The sequence below is a fragment of the Carettochelys insculpta genome, chromosome 9 (assembly GCF_033958435.1).
Source record: "Carettochelys insculpta isolate YL-2023 chromosome 9, ASM3395843v1, whole genome shotgun sequence".
In the NCBI taxonomy this organism is placed as follows: domain Eukaryota; kingdom Metazoa; phylum Chordata; order Testudines; family Carettochelyidae; genus Carettochelys; species Carettochelys insculpta.
Window position 1 is genome coordinate 33,878,174 of NC_134145.1, and position 13,543 is coordinate 33,891,716.

The 13,543-nt window shown below is 47.5% G+C and overlaps 1 protein-coding gene across 5 annotated transcripts in view; it reads right to left on the reverse strand.

Moving 5' to 3' along the window:
* The window catches only part of DIPK1A (divergent protein kinase domain 1A), a 63,204-nt gene that overhangs the window by 6,379 nt on the left and 43,282 nt on the right, over positions 1-13,543 (reverse strand). For all 5 annotated transcript variants that reach the window (XM_075003550.1, XM_075003551.1, XM_075003549.1 and 2 more), the window contains 3 exons: positions 11,407-11,541; positions 10,006-10,113; positions 5,536-5,712 (listed from right to left, as the gene is read on the reverse strand). In XM_075003550.1, the coding sequence (XP_074859651.1) occupies positions 5,536-5,712; positions 10,006-10,113; positions 11,407-11,541 (420 nt within the window). The remainder of the gene's footprint in view (positions 1-5,535; positions 5,713-10,005; positions 10,114-11,406; positions 11,542-13,543) is intronic.

Consider the following 13,543-nt stretch of genomic DNA (forward strand, 5'->3'; position numbering starts at 1 on the left):
GGGTAAACAATAGGTTCGTTAGTATGAAACTCAGAAGAAACTTTAGGAACAAAGGCTGGATGCAGCCGTATGGTTACCGCCTCCTTGGAAAAAACAGCGCAGGGTGGCGTTGCCATAACTGCCGCAAGCTCGCTCACCCTGCGAGCTGACGTGATTGCGAGAAGAGAGGTCGTCTTTATCATAAGGAGGCAGAGGGAAACCGTGGCCAAAGGCTCGAACGGTGGTCCCCTTTTCGCATTAAGCACCAGGTCCAAGTTCCACGAAGGTGGAAGCGGTTTCCGAGGGGGGGGTATAGGTTTACCAGCCCTTTAAGGAACCTGGTAACCATGGGATGGGCGAACACCGTGTGCCCTGTCTCTCCGTGTCTGAATGCCAAAACGGCGGCAAGGTGGACCTTAAACGAGGATAGCAAGAGTCCTCCTCTCTTGAGGTCCAGTAAATACTCTAATATCACAGCCATAGGCACAGAAAGGGGGGCTACCTGTTTGGTAGAACACCATGCCGTAAAGCGAGTCCATTTCTGCTTGTAGGTCTTCCTGGTGGAAGTCCTCCTGCTACTTTCTAGGACTTGCTGCACTTCCTCCATACATGTGCTCTCTAGGGAGCTGAGCCATGGATTAACCATGTTTGTAGTCGCAGGCCTTGGGGGTGCGGATGCACTATGGACCCCTGGGCTTGCGTGAGCAGATCCGGCGCCACCGGAAGGGGCATCGGTGGCCGGTCCGACATGCGCAGGAGTAGGGGGAACCATTGCTGTTGATCCCACGTTGGGACTATCGGGATCATTCAGGCTCCTTCCCTCCTGGCTTTCTGCAACACCTTGTGGATGAGCACTGTGGGAGGGAAAGCGTAAAGCAGGGGGCCCCTCCAAGAGATCGCGAAGGCGTCCCTCAGGGACCCCCGTCCCAGTCCTGCCCTGGAGCAGACTCGTGGGCACTTCTTGTTGTGCTGAGTAGCAAACAGGTCTATCTGGGGAAAAACCCCATGCATGAAAAATCGGTTGCAGCAGATCGGGACGGATCTGCCACTCGTGCGTGAGTGCGAAACGCCTGCTCAGCTGGTCTGCCTTCACATTGTGAACGCCTGGGAAGTACGAGGCTTCCAGGGTTATATTGTTGGCGATGCAGCAGTTTCACGACCAGACTGCTTCTGCACATAAGGCACGGGACCGAGTTCCTCCTTGCCGATTCATATAAAACATGGTGGAGGTATTGTCTATACTGATCCCGACTACTTTGCCTTTTATATGGTCTCGAAAGTGTCTGCAGGCGTTGAACACTGCTCTGAGCTCCAGTATATTTGTGTGCAGTGACTGCTCCGTGGAGGACCACAGCCCTTGCGTCACCTCTTCGCCCATGTGTGCTCCCCACCCTATGAGGGAGGCGTCTGTAGTAAGAAAAACCAATATGTGTGGTTGGTGGAAGGGTACCCCTGTTAGCAGGTTCTCAGGGTTTACCCACCATTGCAGGGATTTGCGCACCTCTGTTGTGAGCGACGCCACCCTGTGAACAGTGTGTGCTGCCGGGTCGTATACGCTCGCCAGCCAGTGCTGCATGCTGCGCATGTGTAACCTGGCGTTCTGTTGTACGAACGCTGCTGCTGCCATGTGGCCCAGCAGCTGTAAGCACGTCAGAACCAGCACCGTAGGGCTGAAGGTGAAGACTTGCACGAGGGAGCCAACGGCCCGAAAGGGAGTCTCTGGTAGATACGCCCTCGCTGTAATAGAATTTATGCGTGCCCCTACGAACTCTATGTCCTGCGTGGGGTCTATCTTTGATTTTGTCAGATTGATAACCAGGCCGAGCGAGAGAACGTGCCTGTTGTGACGCATATTATGCGTAGTACCTCCTCCTTTGAGGCCCCTTTGAGTAGGCAGTCATCCGGATACTGGAATATAAATACCCCCTGTCTGTGCAGGTAGGCTGACACCACTGCCAAGGGCTTGGTGAAGACTCTGGGGACCGAGGAGAGGCCAACGGTAGGATCTTGTATTGAAAATGTTCTTTGCCTACCATGAGAAACCAGAGGAATCGTAGGTGAGCCGGATGAATAGTTATGTGAAAATATGCGTCTTATAAGTCGAGGGCTGCGAACCAATCTCCATCGTCTAGTGCCGTAAGGATGGAGGCGATTGTGATCATCCGAAAGTGTTGCTTGCGCAGGTACCGGTTGAGGCCTCGAAAATCTAAGATGGACCTCCCGCCTCCTGTCTTTTTCCCCGTGAGGAAGTACCTGGAGTAGAACCCTCTCCCTTGCAGTTGCTCCGGCACTCTTTCCACTGCCCCTATGAGCATGAGATGGTCTACCTCCTGCTTGAGCCTCGCCACGTGGGAGGCCTCCTGGAGGTGGGGCCTGGGTGGAGGTCATGGTGGTGGGAGCGACTGGAAGGGGATGGCGTACCCCGTGGCTATGATCTCCAGCACCCATTTGTCTGTGGTGATCCTTCGCCACTGGTTATAGAATGGTCGGAGGCGATGGTGGAATAACCACTTCGGATGACCTTGCGACGGTAGTGATGGCGCAGCCCTGGATCTGTGTGTCAAACTTGTGGCCTTTGGCCCTGCCCCGAGGACGCACGGCTGTGTTGGGAACGACGCCTGGGAGTTCTGTACTGCTGGTGCTGTTGATGTCGCCCTTGCTCGTAACCCCTGTGGTACTGGGGACGCTGTTGCTGAGTCCGCAACATCCAGGGCGATCTGAACTCCCGTCCTCGAGGCCGCGTAGCCTTCTTGCATGATGGCCTTGAGCACTGGTTTCTTGCCCTCTGGAAGCGAGTCCATGAGGGAGGTTAACCTAACGTGGTTATCGAAATTATGGTTCGCTAGATGCGCTGCGTAATTTGCCATTCGCAACAGTAGAGTGGAGGAGGAGTAGACCTTTCTGCCCAACAGCTCTAGCTTTTTGGCATGTTTGTCTGTTCCCCCACATTGCGACGACTCCACCATCAAGGAATTTGGTTGTGGGTGGCTGAACAGGAACTCCGTGCCCTTTGTCGGCACGAAGTTTTTTTTTTTTTCCTCGCTCACTTGTGGACAGGCGGAATAGTCGCAGGAGTCTGCCATATCATAGTGGCAGACTCCAAGATTGCGTCATTAAGCGGTATTGCTATTTTGGAGGAGGCCGGAGGTCTCAGATTTTTGAGGAGCTTATGGTGTTTCTCTTGCACCTTAGCTGTCTGGATGCCTTGCGTGAAGGCCACCCTCGTAAAACAGCTCTTGGAACTGTTTGAGATCGTCCGGAGGATGGACGTCCCCCGGGGCCGTAGCCTCATCCGGGGAGGAGAGCGAGGAACCACTGGGATACGTCTCTGTGGACCCTTCCGGTTCCTGCTGGTGATGGTACACCCTCTCACTAGAGGTTTGCGAAGGAAAATCTCGGGGTTCCATAACCAGTCCCCCCTGAGATGCTTGAGTCTCTGTCCCCGGTCGCAATTGCCCTCGGGGGTACGAGATCGTTTGTGGGGATCTTTCCCTGGTAGATAGCCGATGGTGTCTATGCCCCGCGTGGTAGGGGCGACCATGGCAGTATAGGCACTGTTCTTGGGAAGGTGACCTAGACCACTCCCTTGGTGCCTACCCTCTGCGTCTGGGGGAGGGCTGGAGAGAGCGATTTTGCATAATAGTCCAGCAGTTCAAACCCCAGGAAGGGTGAAGGTGGTCCCAGCCAGGGTGAGGCTGGTTGCAAAAAATGGAGAAGGGGGCTCCGGGTAGGCTAGGGGGGACCCCTACCTTCTGGTTGGAGTCTGTAACATAAGCGGAGGGCTGTGAGAAAGCAACTCCACAGCCCTGTGCGGAGAGGGGCTGCAATGCCTCCTCTTGTGTGCAGCCTTCCCCCTCCCTTGAGGAGGTAACTCCGCCCCCTGACGTACAGGGGATCCCGGCCCCGTGCGCACCGAGCTCGGCACGCTCGAGGGCGGTGCCGCAGGTGCGGTGTGCTCCGGTGCCTGCAGGCTGCGTGCCTGCGCGCTCTGCACCGCCGGTTCCCCGGGGGTCGGTGCCGCCGGTACCGGCGCTTGTTTAGCCGCCGCCCTGCCTGCAGTGCCGGGCGGCTGGCTGATTATTGGAGGCTGAGCCGCTTCCACGTGGCTCTCCGTGCCGCCGCCGATCAGCTGTTGCTGCGGCTGGGGGCTGCTCGCTCCTCCCGTCCCGCTCGCAATTGTTGCCGGCAGGGATCGGGCTGGGGAGGCTTTCCTCCGTTTTTGGCAGCTTTCCTTTTATGGGCCCCGCAGGGTCCCTCCTGCTGCGGCCGCTCCGGCACGTCTGGCTGGAGGGCCTTATGAAAAGCAGTTTTAAGCCGCTGCCCTGCTTGCGGTGCCGGGCGGCTGGCTGATCATCGGAGGCTGAGCCGCTTCCACGTGGCTCTCCCTGCCGCCGCCCATCAGCTGTTGCTGCGGCTGGGGGCTGTGTGCTCCTCCCGTCCCGCTCGCTGTTGCTGCCGGCAGGGATCGGGTTGGGGAGACTTTCCTCCGTTTCTGCGCTGATGGAGTGAGGGAGGCAGCTTTCCTTTTATGGGCCCCGGAGGGTCCCTCCTGCTGCGGCCGCTCCGGCACGTCTGGCTGGAGGGCCTTATCAAAAGCAGCATTTTAAGCCGCATCTCCCTGTCTCTCCTTAATCGCCTCTCGGCAGGACTCACATTTTTTTTTAAAGCCTGAAGAGGACATTGTTGGTGAGTCTTTCAGTTGTTAAGCGGGTACTTAGCACCTTCCCTGTGCTGTTTTCCCCGTCCGATGGCCTGCCTCAGCAGGAGGGCTGATGGCCCGATGCTCCTGGCCTCCGGCTCTTGTTACTGGGACTGGATTGAAGCTGTCCCGCTTGTAGTTTGTTTGTTGCTTTTGTTTTTTTGCAAAAATAACAACCGGCTAACTTGCAGTAGCCTAAGTACTTGAAAAACTTTAAAGAAAAACAGATAAAGTCGTTGAATACGCTACTTGGCCTTAGCCTAGTTCGGATTCCGTCTGCAGCCGACGGCGGTTAAGAGGAACTGGCGGGGACCAGATCGCGCACGTGGCGGGGAGCGCGGGGGAGTGGCGCGCACCGGCGCATGCGCGGTCCAGCAGAAACTGCTTGGAAGATCCGATCTGCGGCGCCGGGCGAGCCCGACACCTAATGTGGAGCACCCACGGGGACACTCGAAGAAGAAGTTTTGACCTTGTGTTTAATTTATGTACTCTTCAGCTACGTCTACCCTTGCTCCCTTCTTTGAACGGGGGCATGGTAATCAGGCTGATGGAAGATTACTAATGAAGTGCTGTGAGTAGGCTAATTCTCCCGCACGGCAACTTTGAAGTGCTTCCCCAAAGGGGCATGCCAGGGGGGGAATTTGCCTAATAAAGTGCTGCATATGCATCACAGTGCTTCATGAGTAATCTCCCATCACCCTGATTATCATGTCCCCATTCGAAGAAGGGGGCAAGTGTTGATGTAGCCTTCCTGATGAAAAAACAAACATACAAAAAAAGAGTCAGGAAAAAATTAAATAAAAACATTGTGAGAATCAGCATCTATGCTTATTTTCTCTTCTTTGACATATACTTACCTTAAAAAGACCATATACCATTTCTTTGAATTTCTGAACAGTAGTTCCTCTAGTTGGTTTATCAAACAGAACTATTTCTTTTCTTGGTTCTAGTTCAGTTCCAAGATCAAAATGAACAGTGTCTTCCATCTGGCATTTTATGACACCTTGTAGATTATCCCAGATTCCTAAATACATCTATGTAGGAAAAACAAAAAGGCAATGAGATTCTATAGCAGGGATCAGCTACCTTTCTGAAACAAAGTGCTGAGATTTGACCTTTTGACCGCTACGTACAGGCCAAGACCTGATGATAATTTTTTAAAGTCAGTAACAGTCCTTCTTACAACACCTTCATTAATAAATAAATTAAGAAGCAGAGCTTTACTGTTTAGGTCAGGGGCATGCAACCAAAATCCCGAGAAGAGCCATTTTTTCAAATTCAGTTATGAAATCAGTCCTTCAAGGAACGCAGTGCATGAGAATATGAGACAGCCCTTAATCACACTGCATTTTTTAATCACCCTAGTTGTAAGAACAGCACACAGATAATTATTTCTACCAGTTAGAAAGTTAAGTTACCCACCTCTCCAGGCTTTATCCACCTCAGCCCCCAAATCCACCCCCAATCCCCAGGCTTTACCAACCCATCCCACAACTTCCCCCCACCCCTGAACTTAACACCTCTGAGCTCCAACCTCCTTCCTTCCCAACCTCTCCCCTCACCACTAGACTTAACTCACCTCAGTGCAGTTTGGCCACGGCCTCCCCCGCTGCTCCCTGCTGCCACCTCTGCCTTCTTGATGGGCTGCGCTGCTCTGGCCCCTTCCCCTCCTCTCCTGCCAACTGACTTCTGGCCACATGGGCCGGCTCCCTGCCCAGCTAGCTTTCACTCACAGGCTTCCTGCTGCCCCAACTTCTGAGCAGCTCCAGAGCTGCCACTCCTTACACAGAATTTAGTTTTAAAATCAATAAATTTCCTTTAAGCGGCGGCTGCCTCCAGAGCCGCAAGAGGAGTCAGTGGCGAAAGGGCTCCCTCCAAAATTGCTGACACTCCAGATCCGTTACAGGTTTTGACGGAGTGCCTGTGTTCCAGTACCACATGCTTATCTCTGCCTTCCTGCAGCACTAAACCAAAAATGCCCCTTTTCAGCTTTAATGGAGGAGCTGCTGACACTGTGCATAGGATGCTTTTATGGAGCATCAGCCCGTTCAGAGCCATCCCTAGGCATATGCATCATACACAGCTGTGTAGGGCACCACTACATTTGGGTCATCAAGCTGGTGCCCCAAATTTAGTGGTGCCGTGTGCTGAATCTGCCTGGAGATGGCTGCCAGGCAGCACTCGCTCTGGCAGCCCTCATCCATCCCTCAGCCAATTCTGCCTGCCTCCCCTGGGGGCTGCATCCAGTTCGCAGTCAGCAGGGGCGGAAGTGGTATGAGAGCACAGACTGGAGGACTCCAGAGGAGCAGAGGGCATCTGTTCAGCCGGCAGCTGGACGGAAGCACACTTTTCCTTTCAAAGTGGCACTTCTCACCAGCTACCCTCTGGTCCCCCAGCCCTCGTTTGTGCTACTTGCATCTCTCACCTGCTGTTCTGATGCTCCAGGTTTGCCAAGTTTCCTGGACCAGAAACCATTGCAACAAATGGCATCCAGGCATGGAAAGCTGGCAACCTGGACCTCCCACAGCTTCTCCCCGCCCACCACCTTCAGTGAGTGGCTGTTCCCCTTGAAGGGTAACGGGAAATGCCAGTGTGGAGCTACACAGGGCACTAGCACCAGTGGAGATGATCCTGGGCTTGTTGCTTTTTAAAATCTCTTTGAGAGGTAGTGCTCTACCTCTTAAACATGTTTTAAAGTAGCACATTGTACAGGGAGCTGTCTGGATGCCGACTGCTTACAGTTCCCCTGAGAAAGCCCAGCGTTCCAACTCATGATAGCAGAAGACATGAAATCTTGTACAACTATAAAGCAGGCATCAGCAACTCCAGGGCAAGGGTGCCAAGAGCAGCATGTGCACTGATTTTCATCAGCACATGAGGCAGGAGCTCAGCCCCATCCTCCTCCACCATGCAACTGGGGGCTTGTTCAAAGCCGTGCTGCCCGTGAATTAACAAAACACCAGCTAATGCTACCAACCATCACTTAAACCAGGGGTCAGCAACCTGCGGCTCCGGAGTCACAAGCGGCTCTTTAAACAGCCCTGTATGGCTCCAAGCCCTGCCGCTGCTGACTCCTCTTGCGGCACCGTTTAAAGGAAATTTACTGATTTAAAAATAAATTCTGCGTAAGTGGTGGCAGCTCCAGAGCCGCTCAGCAGTCGGAGCAGCAGGGAGCCCGGGAGTGAAAGCCGGCTGCACAGGGAGCCGCCCCATGTGGCTGGAAGTCAGCCGGCGGGAGAGGAGGGGGAGGGACGGTCAAACCTGCCCCTGCCAGAGCCATGCAGCCCATCAAGAAGGTGGAGGTGGCACCAGCAGCAGGCTGCAGCTGTACTGTGTGCTGAAGTGAGTTAAGCCTGGGGGCAGCGCAGGGATGGCTGGGGTTCAGAGGGTTTAAGCCTGGGGACGGAGGAAGAGGTTGTGGGAAGGGCAGGGGTAAAGCCTGGGGATTGAGGGCAGATTGGGGGCTGAGGCAGGTAGAGCTTGGAGAGGGGGGGTTTCAACTTTCTAACTGGTAGAAATAATTCAGTGTGCGCTTTCATTAAAATAGGGTGATTAAAAAGCACGGTTTGATGTTATTTATTAAGGAATGTCTCATATTCACAAGCATTGCAGCTTTTGAAGGATTGAAGTTGTAATTGAAAAAATATGACTTCTAGCTATTTCGGTTGCAGATCCCTAATGTAGTGGAGTTTCAGGGCTGCTTTCGTGCAGGGTCCACAACAAGTGCAGGTTTATCGTACATTTAAAGTTTCAGGATTTTAAAAGTGGCAATTGTAAAATTAGAGAAGTAGAGTGTCGCACAGTTATTATGAAGAGCATATGATATGCCAATCATCACTCTAAGAAATACTAAATTTATACATTTATTGGACTACACTATTTATCTAAATTGATATCCCCATTCCACCTCACACAAAATTCATATCAGATTTGCTGACCTAAGCAAATACACCTAGCGTTAAAAAAGATTGAGTGACAATCATCATATTTAATTGAAACAGAAATGTGAATTAAACCCCAAATTCACACAAAGTATTGTAAAAATAAAAATCAAACAGGCCAGACGAATACCCAGAGACCAACTACTCCAAGATAGGCCCAAAAAAGCCGAGAACAGAACACCATTGGTCATTACGTACAGCCCCCAACTCAAACCGCTGCAACTCATAACTAAAGACCTACAACCTATCCTTAATCAGGATGCCACACTCCAGAAGGCCCTAGGTGACAAGCCTGTTTTCTCCTACAGACAACCTCCCAACCTTATGAGGATTCTCACCAACAGCCACAGTCTATACTGCAGGAACACTTGTCCTGGAACTTCTCCTTGCAACAAAGCCCGCTGCCAGCTTTGTCCACATACCTATACTGGAGATACCATCACTGGACCTAACCAGGTTATTCACAGAAGCACAGGCACATTCTCATGTTCCTCAACTAACATCATATATGCCATCATGTGCCAACAATGCCCAGATGCTTTCTATATTGGACAGACTTCAAACTCTCTCAGACAGAGAGTTAATGGGCACAAAACAGACATAAAAACTCCTGACCCACAAACCAGTCAGCCAACATTTTAATGCAGTGGGCCATTCTGTTAATGACTTAAAAGTCTGCGTCTTACTGAAGAGGAATTTTCACAACAGTCTTGAAAGAGAGGCTGCTGAACTCTCTTTTATATTCAAATTCGACACATTAACATGTGGTTTGAACCAGGATGTGAATTTTCTCAGTCATTATAGGGGCTCTTTTGCATACTTGGCTTAATCTAATTCTTAACTCCTCTGCCACCCCCTGCTCTCTGATTTGCTCACCTTGATAATTTTTTTCCGATTTGTCAACCTTGATTACTATTTTTGGTTCTCTATGCCTTAAATATTGAGTCTGTTCTGGTATGGCTATGGTCTGAAGAAGTGGGTCTGTCCCATGAAAGCTCACCCGATAAATTATTTTGTTCGTCTTTAAAGTGCTACTTTACTACTTTTTTGTTTTGATAGTATATAGACTAGCACGGTTTTCTCTCTGTTACTATTCTGAATTGCTGTTTCTAAGATAAGAGTTCTATACTGGTTGACTACTCAGATTTCTTTCTTTTCGAATGGGATTCTATGAGTTCTGTGCCACAGGATCCATAGTTTAAATTTGCCATCCCTTTAACAGATCAGTGAGCAAAATTTTTAATAAATAAAATGTAACTCAAGTCAAGTCATTTACAATAAGGCTTATTTAACATTTTGCCCTTCCCCACCCCACCCCCACCTTCCCAAAAAAGCCCAAACCTAGTTTAGATAAAGAATCATATATTAGGTCATAAAAAGTCATACCTGGTTACTGGGTTTTGTTGACAAACATTTTCCAAAATACAGAGTTTCTCTAGCACAAAGGCTACTACATGCTGATCCATCAATAACTCCAGTCTTATATTTATCACACTGAAAGACAGAGTAAATAATTTCTAAAAAGAGCTGAAGAACAGAAAAAGGAAACAAAACATCTGCTATCTTTTCCAGTACCTAGGCTTTTGTCCTGTAAAATGAAAAAAAGCCATATAAACTCTGAATTATTTCTGGGGGTCCAAAAGTATTCAGATATGCCCCAATTCTGCAAGCTGCTCCACAAAGGCGAACCTCTACATCTGCATAAAGACACTATATATAGGCTAGAATACAGCAGAACATTGCAGCTAATGCACTCTCTGCAGGTTCAGACGTCTGCCCACATAGAGCAGTTTGCAAGATCATGGACTTACTGGGTAAACGATTCAAACTGGGACGCAGATTTGAATAAAAGGAAACTTTGGATAAATGGACTTTTTACTCTCAATCATAAAAGATTTATCAAAAACAAAAACAAAAACTACACACTAGATAGCATCAGATAATGTGCCTGACCCCCCTGGGAGGGTGGGGGAAGGACAAAAATATCAGAAGCACACTGCAAATGCCTTTGGTTAAGGGATATGCTAACATGTAACTCAACTTTTACATGGAATCCTCAAATTTTACCGTTCTGAGATAATTTCATTTAATCTATACATTCCTTCGGTATAAAGGGATATTTATTGTTTGCTGTAGGCACACCAACATTTTAAAAATTCAAGTATAAAGATAAGATTAGAGTATTCTAGCAACTCCCTTTGGACTAATAATTAAGGTAGAATACACCAGCAACCAAAATCTTATTTGAGATTGTTACAGTCATTCACCTAAATCCTCCCAATCCTTGGCACCTGGAAAAAAACAAATGGAGAGCATGCACTAAAAAGTCTAATAAAACTAAAATTATGCTGGATTGTGAAGGAGAAAGTTCCAAATCTGCAGGGTCCCTGTGGTGAACACACTGCCAGATGCTCCTCTTTTATATAACCAGGGTTCCACCAGAATGTTTTGCGGATTCCCAAGAAGCACACATAATTTTCTTAACTCCTTAAAATGCACAAAAGGCCAGGGGAATCACTCACTTAAAATTAACATGTCAATTATGATAGATGCTCCCTTAACAAAACTGCCCCAAATGAGTTGGATCACAGAGTGGTTCAGGAGATTTAACTGATAAGAAAATAAAACACAAAAATAATTGGTTTCAGATATAGGTAACTGAAATTAAGATTATTGTATTGTGAAATATAATAGTCAGTACTACTTTTGATGGTAACTACTGAATAATTCAAAAGTAGATTCACAGGTGATTAAAAAGCTTAACAAATGACATACAGATATACTTACTATAATTTTCTTACAGTTATGACCTCTGCATAGCTCTGTATAAGTGGAATACTGAACGTATAAAATCCAGCTGCCAATAAATACTACTAACCAAGAAATGAAGAGATATTTTGTTCGCATATATGAGAAGCGAGCCTGAAGATGTAAAAGACAAAGACATAAAAGGTAATTAACTCAGGAACAAAATGAACTGCTTCTAGCATCCTCGCATCATTTGCCATTCAGTCTGTACGAAAACTCAAATCCAGTCATCTTTTTTATTTTAAAATATTGAGTTTCAGCATCAAACAGAACTGGTGCTGCATGCCAGATATAGGAGGAAAATAAAGACTCTGACCACAGAAATTGGAGAAATTAGACCAGAATTGGTAAATGTTTAACAAATTCTAAAAAAATTTATAGTGTCAAATTTCTACTATTTCCTCCTACATCAGTCCACCTGCAAAAAAAAAAAAAAAAAGGTTTCTTGTAAGTCACTGCTTCTGGCAAAATCAGTTTCAACAGAACAGAAGTGGATGACAAATAGAACCTAACCTAGATTAAAAATAAATATTACATCATCAGTATATGGAAGATGGTGGGTGTAGAAGGAATTAATTCCCATGCATTATGAATACTTTTCATTACATGGCTAAACAATTGCATTCAAAGGAGGTTGATGGAAAGTTCTAGATGTTATTCTGATCTCCGACTGTCTTCTACGTCGCCATGTTTTCATTTCTTAGCTGCTTCCACCATATCAACAAAAAAACAGGAGATGCTGATCTGGCTATTTGGCCATTTACTTTTTTCCTTCCAATCTGGAGTGCTCATGATCTGACCTTGCGCTCAGGAACCACAAAAAGTGTTGCAAAGAACAGAGCAGCAAAGACCAGTCTTGGCAACATGAAGAATGAACCTTCACATTATGTAAATGTTAAAATGCCTATTGATTCTTTAGCCACAAGAAATCCGTACTGTATAGCAAAACAGTAAAACTAGGCAGACATGCAAGGAAAAGAGGTGGGAAAACATAAGCATGGCAATGAGAGGTAGAAAAGGACATGAGATTCTGCTTCTGGAGGTTCTTGTTCTCATAACCAGACACCTTCAAAGTCCACCCACATCAAATACGAATACCAGTTTTGGCTGCAGATAGCAATTCCAGGAGAAAGAGCATTGTAATATTGGATGGCTGTAAACGATTGTATCTTTAATTTAAACCACTGAAAGAGGATATTACAAAACTGTTTAAAGCATCTTACTATAAATTACCCCAATCTAAAAAGTGATCTTAGAAAAGAGAACAAAGGCAGAATTTGCTGGAAATGTAAACAAGTAGATTATATATTTTTATAATAAGCATTCAAAATACCCCTCTGCTTTTAGTACTAATTTTACTTTAAAGATCATTAGCTTTCATAATTACATTCCAGTGCATTTTTCCTTTAAGCAAAACAAACATTGCTATAACATTTTTTTTCTAAGTATCTTCCAATCAGTAATCTATTTAGTTTTATTTTTACTTGTTAGAAGCTTAGAAACAAAGTATGGACAAGGATGATGGCCTGAGACATAAGCCCTTGTATTAAAGGCCTTTTATGAGGCAAGAGCTGCTCAAAGAATCTGTCAAGAACAGGGTGGATATTGCAGAAATACATATTCCTGGGATGTGCTAGTTACAAAGTACTTACGCAGACACACCCTGGTATCAGAACACCTCAATAACAAGGATGGAACAAAAATGTTCCCCAAAGGTAACAGGAATACACTGACCTCTCTAAAAGGTCAAGATGAGAGTATGTACAGGTTGAACCTCTCTAATCCAGCACTCTCTCATATGGCAATATCCCTAATCTGGCACGATATTAGTTAACTGGATGAACATCTATCATGCACATGGCCAAGTTTCCCATGGTCCCCTAAAATTTGTTTCCAGCCACCCGCTGTGGCTCTCAGTGTTCTATAGTGTTATTTAACTGTAATTTAGCCCTAAATTTCTTCTTAGAACCCAGTGAAAGTGTTAGTAATGCTGATAGACGATACTGACCTTCCACGGTCTGGCAAATTCTCTCGTCTGGCACTGATCAGGTTCCAAGAGAGCCAGATTAGAGAGGTTCAACCTGTAGTAGATGATTTGATCAACCCACCTCATGTA